General features: G+C 37.3%; 2 protein-coding genes across 2 annotated transcripts; both read right to left on the reverse strand.

Moving 5' to 3' along the window:
- Nucleotides 1–125: 125 nt before the first annotated feature.
- Nucleotides 126–7213, reverse strand: LOC139948427 (uricase-like). Its single transcript, XM_071946573.1, has 7 exons — nt 7103–7213; nt 4789–5039; nt 4084–4279; nt 3579–3765; nt 3273–3396; nt 3005–3088; nt 126–1984 (listed from the first exon to the last, which is right to left on the reverse strand). The coding sequence occupies exons 2-7, from the start codon at nt 5023–5025 to the stop codon at nt 1910–1912; spliced, it is 903 nt and encodes a 300-aa protein (XP_071802674.1). The 5' UTR covers nt 5026–5039; nt 7103–7213; the 3' UTR covers nt 126–1909.
- A 440-nt stretch (nt 7214–7653) lies between these two features.
- Nucleotides 7654–15219, reverse strand: LOC139948056 (dipeptidyl peptidase 2-like). Its single transcript, XM_071946061.1, has 11 exons — nt 14936–15219; nt 14465–14604; nt 13437–13600; nt 12578–12713; nt 12113–12206; nt 11454–11620; nt 10757–10817; nt 9906–10027; nt 9340–9496; nt 8697–8835; nt 7654–8388 (listed from the first exon to the last, which is right to left on the reverse strand). The coding sequence occupies exons 1-11, from the start codon at nt 15102–15104 to the stop codon at nt 8307–8309; spliced, it is 1431 nt and encodes a 476-aa protein (XP_071802162.1). The 5' UTR covers nt 15105–15219; the 3' UTR covers nt 7654–8306.
- Nucleotides 15220–15757: the final 538 nt, after the last annotated feature.

Raw genomic sequence — 15757 nt, forward strand, 5'->3', positions numbered from 1 at the left:
GTCGCGACGTGTTATGCGTGCGTATCACGTCCGCCATACCTCAAAAAGGCTTATTCACTCCTCTATGTGATGTTTATTTCCAGGTACTATCAATTTATTTAATAGACCTTATTACCTCAAATAAATCTAAATAAGTCCTGTTCTGGAAATCGTAATTTATTTTTTATTACATTTTATTACAATTTTTGATACATTTTGTATTGTTCATATAAATTAATTATCTATTATGATGTATGAAAGTTTGAATGAAAGTAAAACAAAACAAACAAAAACAAACAAACATACAAACAAACAAACATAAAACAAACAAAAAAACAAAAAAACAAACAGACAGACAAACAGACAGACAGACAGACAGACAGACAGACAGACAGACAGACAGACAGACAGACAGACAGACAGACAGACAGACAGACAGACAGACAGACAGACAGACAGACAGACAGACAGACAGACAGACAGACAGACAGACAGACAGACAGACAGACAGACAGACAGACAGACAGACAGACAGACAGACAGACAGACAGACAGACAGACAGACAGACAGACAGACAGACAGACAGACAGACAGACAGACAGACAGACAAACAAACAAACAAACAACAGAAGAAAAAAAAACAAAAAACAAACAAACAATAACAAAAATACTACATGATTGATTTCCCCTATTGGTTGAAAGCAAATGTGGGAAGAGAAAAGAGAGTTCCCATTTTATTTCCTTCCTACACCAACCATGGCCTTTTGACCATCATTTGAAATCGACCAGTTGCAACAATAACAATACCAGTACATGTATTGTGACATGGAATGTAATAACAGAGAATCAAAATGAGGTAATAATTTTAGTGGCCAATTCATAATACATGATTGAAATATATTTAATTTATTTATCATAATTTGTCTTTTTAGTTCATTACTTCTAAAGCACAACACAAAAAGAAGGTTTTTGGTATACTGGTGATGGCAACATTTGGTAAAATATATTTTGATTGAAATCTCTTCTGCGTCCCGTATCCAACTCGGCTAAAGGCATAGTGGGATATGGGATATTTGGTATTCCACAAGCACGTGTAACAACAAATTTTCTCCTCCAGCAAACTTGATGGACAGCCTAAAATCATGCGTTATGCAGAGTTGGAACAGCGCATTACAAAGGTTACTGATAAGGGCTGGGCATTATGTGTAAACATCACACTCTTGTTGCTATGGATTGACCAATCATAATCGAGAATTAAGTTTGCCTGTTGAGTAATTTTTGCAATAAATCTTAATACTACCGTCTGAATAAATATTTTTTACTTGATAGAATCAAAAACCGACAGTAAAATTTTCCCAAAACAATGATAAAAAGCTTCACTACATTTAAACTATTCATCTTAATAAAGTACTATAGATATTTCTAAAAATAAAAAACATTATTCTCAAATAATCTCACAAAATTAAAAGGCACCAAAGAATGTCTAACAAAATAATGAAGGTGTCGGAAAAATCTCTGATAATAACTATGCAGTCAAAGGCAATTTGAATATTTAAAAAAAAATTGGTTGTCATTGTTTTAGGTTGATAAAAAAGGCCCATTCCAAACAGTTTCTTCAACATATTTCGTAGTTCCTACTTTTCTAAAACTTGTCATACAACTCTTAGGTAAACATATTTCATCCCAATTTTGAGAGTGCTTTGTTTTAACTTGTGTCCAAGTTTTTGTCCAAAACTATCACGTTTTTCTTCAAAACATTGGGGAAGAACCTTGATGCTTTTGGTTTTCATTGGAAGTCAGTTTAGATTTAACCACCACCCCCTGTAATGTACATCGACTGTTTGCACCATAAAACAGAATAATTTCAAAGTTGCATTCTCAAGATGTTCTTAACTTCTTGAAGAAACTCATCACAGAAACTTGATCTCTTCACAAACGAGAATTTGGGACTCGACGGAGGGCGGCTCTGATAATCCCATGAGGGTCGACTGTTGGCATCATGATCTACAGCAAGCATAAACATAATTGTAAGCGGCGCCACAAACTGACACAATAGTAAAAACTAGCAACCAAAGAAAACTAAAGCTTATTGCTTATTTTAAAACACCGCAATCCTTCAAAATGTCAGAGCATTTTCAACTACATGTAGTTTTCTACAGTGAACACTTGATAAATGCACTGTTTTTGAATGTTTTACATCCTAAATTTAAAGGAACACAATGACTTGGATCTGTCGAGTTGGTCTTTGAAAAGCGTTCTGTAACCGTTTATTATAAAATGCATATGGGTAGAAAGATACTGTAAAAGTAGAATACAATGATCTACACAAATATGCCTCGAAATTGCGTGGTTTTCTTTTTACCCTGTCGACTAACACGGTCGGCCATTTATGGGAGTCAAATTTTTGACTCCCATAAAATGGCCGACCGTGTTAGTTCGCGACGTAAAAGAAAAACCGTGCAGTTTTGAGTGATACTTGTGTGGATCATTATATTCTACTTTTAAAACATCTTTCTAACCATATGCATTTCATAACAAACTGTTTCAAACGATTTTTATAGACCAACTCGTCCGATCCAAGGCACTGTGTTCCTTTAAGAGAACTAAAGTAATAAAGTGTGTGCTATAAAGCATCAAAAATCTTATAAAAATGTTTTTATCTTTGAGTATGTAAGAAAGTAGACCCCTTACATATGACATCACACTTTCAAAAATCGCCCTCACTGAGGTCAAAAAGTACACTCACTGAGGCCGAAGGAGGCAAATCATTGGACGATAGCTGTTCGCTGTGCGTACAAACGTGCGCGGGAACTCAGTGTCCCAGTAGCAATACGCAATATGCAAGGGTCTCTAGATGGATTGCAATACGCATCATCGACTGCCACCTTTGATGTATTAACAAGGGAAAAATACACGCACAGCGAGTACACGCGTGCACTTGTGCCTTGTTAATACATCAAAGATGGCGGTCCATGATGCGTATTGCAATCCATCAATTGATCCAATGCTGTTCTTGGCACCTACCTCGTCATTATTCTCCATTCCAATCTTCTTGAGGTCCGCAAGGAAGTAATGAACATTCGGCATCTCAAGCTCCACTTGATCAATCTGAATAAAGAGAAAAAAATTTCATTTCATATATTTTGGGTGAAAAGCAAACTTAGTCACTGTACAAGTCAAGAACCTAACGGAGAGAAGACATGGACTGAAGGACGTTTCAGTTTTGGTTAAACAATTGGGCAAGATTTTCTTGAATGTTCTTTTAAACCTCAGTAAAAGATGTTAATTTTACCTGATTAATTTTGGCCATCATCTTCTGAGCCGACAGATACAGAGTTTGTTGAACAGATGGGGAGAAGACACCAGTGCGCGGGGGACCGGCAAAAACATCTAGGATCGTGTTCTTACATGTCTCCCTGAAAACACAACACAACAAGATTAATTAGGATTTGAGTTTGTGCGTGGTGGAAAGAGAGGTTTGCAGTAACACAATGTGAATATCTCTTTTAAGTTGGGTTGGTTTTGAAGAGAAAAGAACCCGTGGTTAACAATTTCATAACCAAAACTACTCAAAAGAGATATATTTCAGCTTTCTTACCAGGCCCGGTCAAAGTTAATCCCAGAGATGTCTTTGTAACACCACTTGCCAGAGACGATGGTTGAAAAGATTCGATCCCAAGACTCGGGTAAGCTTGTGAATTTGTCTCTCACAAATCCAGCAAAACCTGACTTGGTTGTTTTGAGGATCTTCATACCCTTCAGACCTGCCCAGACAGTTGGAAGTCCTGCACAAAACAAATAGGGGGAAAAGTAGCTTAAAATCAATTGCAAAGGTGATCAATGAAACCGTAATCATAAAGCTAGATGCCTCAGTTGGTAGAGAGCTGGCACAAACATTTGGAGGTCGCAGGTTCAAATCTCGTTCTTGTAAAAAATGTTTGTTTACAAAACTGTGTAATTAAACTACCACTTTCCCTTGCAATTTTTTCTTTTTTTCTTAAGACTTTCTTTGCAAAGATCTGTGAAACCCTGGCTGGTCTACTCATTTGCAAATATCTAACCATCATGAGTCAGATGTTCTATTATTATTGCATTTTTCTTACCGTGCCGCTCCTGCCTGACCACACAGTAACGTGTAGCCTCTTGAGTCTGGATGAATGCATGGGCGTGCTGTTCACCAGACTGATCCATCCTTCTCCATGGAGCTTGTTCTACGTATATCTCTGCCCTGACGACTTGGCTGTACGTCTTCAAGTAGTGCTGGCAAAGATCCATCGCAAACTGTTCTGGAGTTGTAATCTTGAGAGGAAAATTCAAACACATTTCACCAAAATGAGTTAACCACAAAATAATTAAATTTGATGAATGTTATTAGTTTTACATAAAATGAGTTTACAAATGTTTATAATATGTTATCAAGTATCACAAGCCTTAAACTGTTCTCTTGAATGAAGGGGCACAGCAATTTCCCTCTGGTAAGTGGCACTTCCAGAGGAAAATGTAAACTTGCCAATGCACAGGGCACCACAGCAAAAGCACAGGGCACCACGGCAATCGTTGTGGGTGCTAATAATAATAATAATTAACGAGGTCTTATAGAGCGCACAAATCCACAAAAGTGCTCAGGGCGCTATTACAGAGAAAATTCAAACAAAAATAAGAACAAATTAAATACAAAAGAATGGATCTATTGAAATGAGGTGTGTTTTGAGAGATGTTTTGAAAGAGTCCTGTGTGTTTTTTCGACGCCAGATATCCTTTAAAATAGTGAAAATTTGTTAAGTCTGAGACTTTGTTTAATTTCTTACCCCTTTCATCTTAGCCAGTGCATAGATAGTATTTTTCTGCGAGTCTGTAGCAATAGTATCACTGTTGTCACCATAAATAAAGCCCTTGTGTGTGGATAAGGACAAGTGTGAGTTAACAGAGAGCTCCTTAATCTCATGGGAATCACCAAGACGTCGGTGCTGCAACAGACGAACACAGTTCTTGCCGTAGTATGTGCCTTCAGAGACAAACTCCATTCTTGGTCCTCCACTTGCCATAATTTGTTTTTAATCTGAAATAAAAGTGCAAGTGGTTTGAATAAGAAAATCAGGAGTATCGACATGATGGCTGAACGACAGAAATAACACTTTTTGTTTTTACTTTGTTGCGTGATGGAATTATCGTTTGAGTCGCACTTGAAATTTTAAAACAGTTGCACGAAGGAAATCACGTCACACAAGAGAGACAACAGTCACAACCTAAAAAAAATTTATAAAATTACTAACTCCATCTCACATCTGGTTTAAAACTACTCATGCTTGTTTGGAAAGAATTGTTTGCAATAACCTAACCCTCCTCCCGACGGCCGCCAGGAGGAGGGTTGCGTTATCGCAACTAATGGACATGATGAATGAAGGAAGAACTAGCAATGTCATTTATTCAGTGTTATGTGTTTGTAAGCCCACCTGGAAAAGTTTCTGAATTGTTATGAAGTGTTTGTGCTTCAAGGGGGGGTCGGGTGTTTTACTTTCATGCCTTGCGATATCTCTGGATTCTATTATAGTAGCCACATGCCTTAGGACAAAAATGTATTTAAATTTGCTTATTTTTAGTAGTAATTGAATATTTTTGATTTATTTTGCACGCCATACTAGCTTCTGAATATTCAATAAAATACCAACCAAAAAAGCATTTTGATAAATTGAACTCCTGTGTTATTAAACAGGCTAAGTACTCCCTGGCTAAGCCGCTAACTGACATCTTTAATAAATCTATAACAGCTGGACCTTTTTCCAGATGGGTTAAAAAAGGCTCAGGTTATACCAATATATAAACTAGACAGCGAAGCTGCCATGGCGAGCTGCCGATCGCTCAGTTTGTGTCAACTGAACAGCCTATTGAACAGCCTATAAATCAACTGAACAGCCTATTACTTGCGGTGTACCTCAAGGCTCCGTTCTGGGTCCCTTATTATTTATCTTGTACATGAATGACATCTGCAATACATCAGAAAAAATTACATTTTGTTTGTTTGCAGATGACACAAGTTTGTTGTATTCAGATAAAAATGTAGACTTAGCTGTGCAGAACCTTAATATTGAGCTCAGGGTAATCACTTCTTGGCTTTTAGCAAATAAATTATGTATAAACGTTCTCAAATCAAATTATATTATATTTTGTGCTAGCCAGTTCAAGTACACTGAGTCTGTTCCTTTAATTCTAAATAATGCCAATCGTGAGCAGGTTAAGGGTACTAAATTTCTGGGAATTCATATTGATGAAAATTTAACTTGGAAGAAGCATATATTGGCACTATAAAAGTTAAAATATCAAGAAATATAGGTGTAATGAATCGGCTAAAAAAATTCCTTCCCTGTGGCATTTTTTAATGACCTTGTACAACTCTTTTATTTTACCTTATCTTTATTACGCAATTTTGACATGGGGAAGTCCAACTCCTAAATGTAATAAACTTCTCACTCTCCAGAAACGTGCAGTTCGGGTTATTTCCAAAGCTGGGCCTCTCTTTTTGTAATTTAAAACTGTTAAAATTTGTCGACCTTTATCATCTTAACTTAGGTCTTAGGAAAGTTTATGTATAAATATTTGAATAATCTTTTACCTGCTTGTTTCAACTCCAGTTTTACACTAACCTCAAACATCCACTCCTATTATACCCGAAGCGCTGCTATGGAAAATCTGTATGTTAACTATTCTTAGAACCTCGTTGTCTAAAAATGGTGTTGTCCAGCGTGTCACTTTATTTTGGAATAGTCTAGATGACTCTTTTAAATCATTGCGTACTCTCTCAACTTTTACCAAAAAACTTAAAAAACTCGTTTTCTTAATGAGTACTAAGATTCCGATGTTATTTTTGTATGTAGAAATTGTAACGGCTTTATTTTCTGTCTTACACCTGTCAGTATTGTCCTCCACGATGAAGTGCAAGTGGTGTACTGTTATTGTTAAAAAAAAATATAAAAAAAGGATAGATTATTTTTTTTTTATAACATTTAGTTTTTGATTGTGAACAATTTTCCTGTTATCCAACTGAAAACACATGGCACCAGGATACTTTAGATAAATTCATTAAAAATAATCACTCTGTTTAAATGATTGTTTCAGTTGTCTTACGTTCTTTTCGCTTCAAAATCCAATCACCTTCTTTGCAAACTACTCATCAACCTCCGTCGTCAGCAATGCAATGGTTCACAGTCACGTAAGCGCGACAACATTTTAACACGGGTACCATACCACAGTTGCCTATGAAATTTCTTTCGAAATAGTCGGGTGCCCCCACGTCTGTTCTGTTGTATATCTCCACCACACTGAAGTTTGGGTAACCGTGGGCGGGGCTATCAGGGGAGGGGCGGGGCTATCGAGGGGGAGGGGGAGGGGGTTGAAATTAACTTGTTTTAATTTCCTCCCAGAAGTTTTAATCAGAAATCATTTCAACATGCGAGGGAATACAGGCACCAATACTCATTCGTTACCCAACACAGTTCCATCACAACTGTGTTAATGACAGCAGTCACTTCTACATGTATGATATAGGAACTTCTGAAATCAATTCCAAAATGAGAAGCTCAACAAACTACCCATCACAACCAACAAACACAATAAGATGAGCAACCAACTCAAACGAAAACTTATTACTTATTTATTTATTTAAGTTAACCAAAAAAATACTCTTCTGAAAAATTAAACAAAAATGTACCAAACCTTTATTTCAAATTTTAAAGTTGAAAAAGTCCCACACTGCTACCACCCAAAGTGACCAACAAATTACAGAAATGTTTGATTTCCTGATGTTTCAACCCTAGGGGTATCACTCACACCTTTTAGAAAGAATCTACTAGGGTTGAAATGTGAGACAATTTTTAATTGTTGTATATATAATAGTAGTATAGTTTTTGAAACCATTTATAGTTTTCTATATTTTGATAAAACACAAAATGTACTTAGTTGAAAAGTACAGTTCCAACTGTTCAACCCAATAACCCCTCAAAACCAACTTAGCAGTAACACAGCTCTACTTTTTAGCTGTAAACACCTACCTTTTAAAATAGCAAATACAAATACAAATTCTGAAAATACTAATGACTGTAGCCCAAAGGCATACAGAAATTCAATTAAATTTGTTCATTCAAATTTTCACTAAAATTTGACTAAATCTGAAGAAAAATATGAGGTTTTTTTTAACAGGCAGGCAAAAAGATTTCAGAGTTCAGGGATTTAAAATTAAAGAATTCAGATTAAAGTCTGTAAAATTGATGCATCAATGAGAGTTGCCGTGACATTGTGGCAAAAGAGAAATGGTTGCACCACTTTGCAAACATTATTTAATCCAAGCCGTAATTCGGTCTTTTTCAAACTGCCGAGCGAGCTTCACAGACTCTGGATCAGCTGGGTTCGCTCCCCTTGGAAGAAAATAATCAAAAGACAAATTTGAATTAGACATCCAAGTACTCAAGTCTCTCTCACCAAATATGCAGTACAAAATCCACTCCGAATACATGGCGAATCCCCCCACCCCTTGCAAGAAATATTATTCGGAAGCTTTAAAGTCAGTCATGCAACACTTGAATGGTACTTTGTTCAAACATGCTTTTAATGTTGTGTATTGAAAATCTTTATATTTCTCTGTATCTGATGGGAAAAAATATTTTATTCTTACAGATTCTGCATACTATCAATAAAAAGTTTCAAGGAATGAATTTTCAAGTACCTGAGGTCTAAATGATGAGCACCATCTGCAATTAAATAAGCATCTAAGGATCCTCGTTTGGGACTTCGGAGTACCCCTCCATCTCGCCATGGATCCAAGGCACCGTTGCAGAAAACGATATTTGAAGCACTTTTTATATCTGTGAACATCAAGAACATCAAATCAAGAAAAGGGATTATTTGCTCATTGATTAGATGAGTGCAAGAGCTTTCAAATAACACCAATTATTTATTTCTCATGATACAGATTTTTTAAGACACCGCGTCACATTGATATACATTGATATAATTTGGAATTGAACAGAGTCTACAGTTTAACATGCCAGCGCTCAACAAACTGAGCTCTCTAGCCCTACGTTAATAGCAGTCTCCCATTTTGTAAATATCTTTGTTCAGGGGTGCCAGTTAGAAGTCATACAACCGTTAGCAGCCATATAGCTCAGATGGTAGAGTGCTGGCGCATTAAACTGGAGCTGGTTGGTTCAAACCACACTTCGGTCAATTTTTTTATCAACCCCAAATTATTTCAAATTTACCCAGACAATTTCCCTTGTGATGTTCATGAATAACTTCACATAGTTATTAGAGCAGTGCCTCAAAAGGGGTTGTCACATTTATCATGATCAAGATCAACACTGACTAACCTTCACCCCACATGATGACATTGAGCCATGTTGGTTTAGGTACAACGTTCCATTTTGCCTTGCAGTATGTCTCTCTCATCTCTAGTGTGAATGGTAACACGGGGAACATATCCGTCACATTGTTGGTGCCTCCAGGCAACGTAACCTCAGTGCAACCCTAAATGAACATAAACAATAAATGAAAGTTACACAAACAGCCTTGTTCCTCTTTATGTTATGTTTGTCTGCCCACAGGCATCCCAAAATAAGCCTCTGCTTCTAGAGGATTTTCATTCATTCATTCATTCATTCATTTTGATTAAAAAACCAACTGGCAACACGAAGCTGAATAATGTGGCATTACAAGATAACAATATTGATAAAAATTGCAGAGATAAAATACACAAAAATTGCACCACCACTTATATAAGAAGTCGACAATAAGTAAAAATAAAGGATGCCTCCATACTTAATTTATTCCAGCCAGTGTAACCAAATCCCTTTTTCATGGAATGAAAATAACACCAGCCAAAGCGTCTATGCCTACAGAGCACTGATTAATTCGATTAAAGATTAATGCACCCTACCTGCCAGTCCCATGCTTTAGCGCTGTTGCCCAGTCCACAACCAGTAGGATCAGTGCATTCAACATACTGGCTGTCCACATCCATGCACTTCAGGGACCCTTTCGTACCATTGTAGAATAACCCTGCACATGAGGCATTTTGGGAAAGATATTTGTTTCAAGGGACGTTAGGACAAGGTAGATTTTTAACATGCTATAGGGCATGTCAATGTGAAATCTGATCTTTTAACCCATGTATGTAGAAAGAGCATGAGACATGACAGAGGGCCACTAGTTTACTTTTCTACCCTCAAAGTTCAAAAGAATAGGAGACATACGCCTTTTGGCGACAGTTATTTTTTGAACTTTTATGCTCTCCTGGGCACCCCACTGTTGTTTTTCTTTGTTTTCTTAAATATTTTTAATGTATGTATATGTGCTTGTAAATGTGATTGCCCGAATAAATATTAAATATTATAAGAATATATTCAATATTCATTTCTTTGTGTTTGTTTTCTTTATTTTATTTTATTTGAAAAGCAGATTGAAGGGAAGCTTTGGCGTCCTCTCAATTCAGTACCGGTACGTGTCTGCAGTAAGGCCGGATGGCACTGCAAGATGATGGCTCAAGTTTAGCCATCAACCCAAATCAACTGCCACCAGGGGATGAAACAGGGTTACCTCCTTTAGTGTGTAAGGATGTAGGCATGGGTATCATCCACTAGAAGCCTAGCTGGTAGAGCAGAGAATACTCTACCTTCCCAATTGAAAATGACAGGCTTATAGGTTGCTTCAAAAAGCATGATGCAAGAAATGGACAAAGTCATCTATAAGCCATCTAACAAACTGGGGAAAGTCTGACGCTCAACTTACCAGCTCCTGCTGCCAAACCTTTCAGTGGATCTTTTGCACTTGTTATCAAATCACACGAAGCCTGGATGAGAAAAATTTAAAATCCATGTCAAAGGCCAACAGTCATGTTTTTTTAGCATTCATTTAGATAGATCTTCCTCAAAACAAAAAAGTAAGAGATAAATATTTTGGTGGTACTTTTCTTGTTTGTGTTCTTTCCTTTCCTTTTCAAAAGCTTGCCGTATGAAGTTACAATACCTTGTGAACTTGATGGTACAATGTGTAAACTCATTTGGGATGAGTCTTGGCTCTAAAAAGAGTCATTAGTGTGGTCTTGGCGGGTCGAACAGTGTACTCTTCTGCTCTTCAGAAGAATAACAAGCTTGGGTTTCAGCACACACTTGACTCATGTTCTCCACCCCACCCCACCTTCTACACATTTCATTTGTTTGTCCTTACCAAAGCAGGCCTAACTACATTTGTATACATAACTTATAAACTTGCATGTCAAGTAAAACTCTTTTGGGAGACATGTTGGCTCCAAAAGAATAGTTGCCAGCACTGTATTTACTCTGCTCATCTTCAGGAGACTGAAAATCTTGGCACTCTGCACATCCATGCTGGCTTAGCTTGCCACCCATACGCCTTTCTTCTCAACCACCCTTCCGCAATACATCTCTTGTTTTTTATCAACTGAAAAGAAAACATAGAATCTTACGCTGACAGGCCAAGCTGGTAGCTGCCCCATGAATGATGCAGGATATGGGTAATTCACCATTGCCATACTAGTAAAGGCATTCCGGACCCAGCCTTGTAGATGAGCTATTTGTGTCTTGTCTTGTAGAGGTTTGCAAAGTTTGAATGCTGATGAGACCTCATTGAGACCTGGAGTAACAAAAGAGTTAACCCTTTGTGAAGTCTTTGCGCTGAATGTCACATCAAATAATAATAATAGTTGCTTCTTGAAAAAGATTCAAGTTAATCAAGCAGTGAGGTTCATGGCACTCAAATTTACTTTCCCTTTCACTTGGCCATTCATTTTGTTCCTTGAACAATCTCAGCACCCTAGGGAGTATGGCCTGTGCTGCTAAGTATGTTGCACAATCAATCAGAAAAGTCACCTCAGCCTACCCAGGTACCCATAAACTCCTAGGTGAAGAGAAGCAATTGCATTTAAGTATAACCCACGCCCTGATGACTCAGTGCACTAGCCCACTCGGCTACAACACACCATTGTTTCAGAGAAGCTTTGAAACTATGGAAAGAATTGCAAAATTATGACAGAATCTCTTCACATTTTAATCTCTCTTCATCATCAACTCTTTACAGAACCAACACAAATTTTGTGAGTTCTGCATGATATTTCCATAGGCCTACCTTTTATTCCCTGATCAGCGAGCTCATTTAATGTGATGAATGCTTGTCTGATGGTAGAGACACAAGCTTTCCCAGTTGTGCCACTTCCGAATGACTGAAACAAATAAAAAATTACCTTGATTTTAATATCATTTCAACCTGTCAGATAGATGATATGCAGACATTTAAATAAGTTTGTCGCAGTAATTGCCAATAATGTCAATTGATCTTGTCATCGTTAACATCCAATAGAAAAGTTTTAACTTCCAGAACTTGGAGAGGTTTACAGTATTGCCATGTGAAAATCTCTTTTGACTAGTTTTGGTTCTGAATAACAACTCAACGTTTCGATCAGTATGCTCTGATTGTCTATAGCGAAGGTTCAAATCCTACTCTTGATAATAAACCCCATTTACCAGGAGCTCCAAATATGCAAATTAAGCAGTTTTACGAAATCCATACGAATGGCACCAAGTTTTCTCTTACTTTGGTGACATCTTCAAAGAAGTAACTCTGAGATCCTTGTCCAGCAACTGAATAAATGGGTGCACTGGACGCTATAGCACCATCAACAGTGTTAGGGTACTTGAATCGCATGTATGCACTCAACATGCCTCCATAACTGCAGTCAAAATTATACAAAACATTATGAGAGAGTTATCACCCATTAAGTGAAATGTTTCGGGGTTTGTAAAATATACACTAAACTTTGAAACCTACCATGGTTCATGATGAATAACTTTAAATTTTAGTGATCTTTTCTTTGATGCGTGGGTGTCTTAAAGCCATTGGACCCTTTCGGTAAACAGTATTGTCCAAGGCCCACACTTCGTTTATCACAACTTCTATATCAAATAAAAAACCTGTGAAAATTTGGGCTTAATCGGTCATCGGAGTCGGGATAAAATAACGGGAAAACCCACCTTTGTATCCGCGCGTTTCGCCGTGTCATGACATGTGTTTAAAATAAATCCGTAATTCTCGTTAACGAGAATTGATATTGTTTTACAGTTTTCTCAAAAAGTAAAGCATTTCATGCAATAATATTTCAAGAGAAGTATTTCACCACTACCTTCTGTAAACCCTGTAAGTTATTTGTAAATCTGTGAACTTTTTTTTTGTTTTCTGTACCGAAAGGGTCCAATGGCTTTAACGATCTTTTCTGTTCTGGTAAATTTTCAGATTTTACTTGAAAAGTAACCCTTTTTTAAGTTTTTAATATCTCCTAGGACTAGTCCAAAGTTAGTTAGGACTAGTCCTAACTCTTTGTGAAATCGACCCCAGTACTTTTAGCTGATAATAAAACCTTTCAGGTGAACAAAAGACAACTTAACTGTGTTTATACCTTCCTCCAAATGTGACTACTTTGCACTCTGGACACTTGAGCTCTTGTTTCAAGAATAAGATGAGTTCAGCATAATCTGCCAGTGCCTGCTCGATGGTTAGTAGACCAAGATTCTCAGGGATGAATGAATCATTACCAAAGGGTAGAGTCTCTCCGTAGAAACGCTGAATTGAGAGGCGAGGTACACAAGAAATAAAACGGATAGTGATGTTGTGATGATTTAGTTATGCATAAGGGGGGTTGTTAAAGCCTGGTTCATACTTCCTACGAATGCAAATTTTAATGTCACAAATTCGCAAGGGAATAATTTGGAAGAGTTGAGTTGTGTTTAACTGCTGGGAAATATTACGGAGCCGTGACATCAAAATTTGTGTTGCAAACACATTCACATGAAGTATGAACAAGGCTTTATGGCATGCTGCCGATTGGAACATGGCTAAAGCATTCAATTAGTGTCCCATACAGTACAGTATCTGACTCTGAGAATTCAGAGAATCTATTAAAAAAAGTTTGATTTTTGGGGTTGAACAAAGAATTGACTAGAGTGGGATTCGAACCAACGACCTCCGGATTAACGTGCCAGCGCTCTACCAGCTATCTAGCCCTATATTGGCGGTGTCCCTATTTTGTCAATATCTTTGTTCGGGGGTGCCAGTCAGAAGCCATACAACCGTTAACTGCCGTGTAGCCAGGGATCACACCCAAATTACGATACAACCTGGGAAGCGGCAGCTAGGGGATCACCTTAAGGGGATGCGACTTTTTGTTTCAGATATCAATATAAACCACAAGGGAAACTGACTGTGTAAATTTGTAAATGATTTTTGGTGTTGAACAAAGAGTTGACTAGAGTGGGTGTCGAACCAACGACCTCCGGATTAACGTTCAACAAATTTGTTTGACCGGCCTTACGACAACAAAATCAAGCAGGGAACTTTTAATTTCCCTTGTGACTCATTGATATTTTAAGTACATTCTAAAAAAGTATGATACTACTAGGGGCGGGTGGCGTTTAATAGTTTACTTACATGCTCAGCAAATACCAGGAGAGCCCTGAACTCCGGAGCAATGTCAAACATCAAACCTGTGTTTTCAAGAAAGCTTGTGATTGGCCCTTCATTACCAGTGTAGAAGAAAATTGGACCTTTGCCAATACTCCAGTGTTGATCTACACAAACAGAAGAAAACAGGTGGAAACATCAATATATAATTAAAAAGGTGTTGGAGGAAAAATAATATTTTATGATAAAGAAAATCCACCACGCAGTCAAACAAATCCACACGCAAGGGCTGTCCGGGAATCGACCGGGGTCCAACACAGCCATGACAGAGGTGAAATGCAGGAAGTACCACTATGAGCCATGGTTTAGATAGACATTTATTCCAATATTGGCAACAACAAACAATTTTTTAAATTTAAGCACAACATGTAAAGTGACAGACAGGACTTGGTTGACGATCGGAAAACAGAAATATATTATTATTATTATGAGACTCACCCGAAACCAAATATCGTTGTTTGAACGTGTTGTTGCCATGGCTTGCAAAGTTAAAGTGGTCGATTATCTGGTCAAAGTATTGTGTCTTATATGGATAAACTGCTGTACAAGAACTTAACAACGAAATAAGCAAACATGCCAGCAAAGAAACTGCAAAAAGACGAAACATTTTGGATCGTGCACTTCACTCGACTGCTGAGAGCGAGCTGCAAGATTTCAATGTCACATGATTTTGTCAGGTGATTGCGTGGAATATTTTTAAACGTACTACGGAAGTGGCCGACCCTGTTTTTTCTATTACAATCAAGGACTCAGTTCGACAGAGGGCGCAGAGAGGTGCGCCCTCTGTCGAACAATAATAATGGCACAGTGACCTGTCATAGGGTTCTAATCCAACCCAAGTAAATGCCAGTAATTTCTTCACAGAAGTCATGACAGTATAAGAGTGCTAATGTAATGTTATTTAGCCATATATGGTGTAAGGAAACAACCAAGTATTTATTAATATTCTTTATCCCCGATGCAAATTTAACATAATGGTAATAAAGACAAAATAATTATATTATACATGTGGTATTGTCAAAGACCTGTATTTTTATTCTCACTTGGTGTATCCAATGCCCATGCATAAAATAATGCCAATTTTATGCGATGGGGGTTTCGATTTGTTTTAGACATGAGGAATGATGCTCACAATTAAATCAATTAAATCAATAGTTTTCGAGCAGAATATTGTATAAAAATATCAAAGGGCATCACAGATCAATTATCTGTAATTTCACGCAATTCAAGTATCACTTTGTTTTTATAATAATTATTGAG

Source organism: Asterias amurensis, chromosome 15 (genome assembly GCF_032118995.1).
Source record: "Asterias amurensis chromosome 15, ASM3211899v1".
NCBI classification, from domain to species: Eukaryota; Metazoa; Echinodermata; class Asteroidea; order Forcipulatida; family Asteriidae; genus Asterias; species Asterias amurensis.

Bases quoted from the DNA above. Each gene is read 5' to 3' on its own strand.
- LOC139948056 (XM_071946061.1), bottom strand. From the start codon at position 15,104: ATGTTTCGTCTTTTTGCAGTTTCTTTGCTGGCATGTTTGCTTATTTCG. The intron at 10,818-11,453 runs GTAAGATTCTAT...TTTCTCATCCAG, and splicing joins TACCAGCTTGGCCTGTCAGC to GCTTCGTGTGATTTGATAAC. The intron at 8,836-9,339 runs GTTAGTCAGTGT...TGATGTTCACAG, and splicing joins TGTCATCATGTGGGGTGAAG to ATATAAAAAGTGCTTCAAAT.
- LOC139948427 (XM_071946573.1), bottom strand. From the start codon at position 5,025: ATGGCAAGTGGAGGACCAAGAATGGAGTTTGTCTCTGAAGGCACATAC. The intron at 3,766-4,083 runs GTAAGAAAAATG...TGTTTTGTGCAG, and splicing joins GGTCAGGCAGGAGCGGCACG to GACTTCCAACTGTCTGGGCA. The intron at 3,397-3,578 runs GTAAGAAAGCTG...TTGTGTTTTCAG, and splicing joins ATTAACTTTGACCGGGCCTG to GGAGACATGTAAGAACACGA.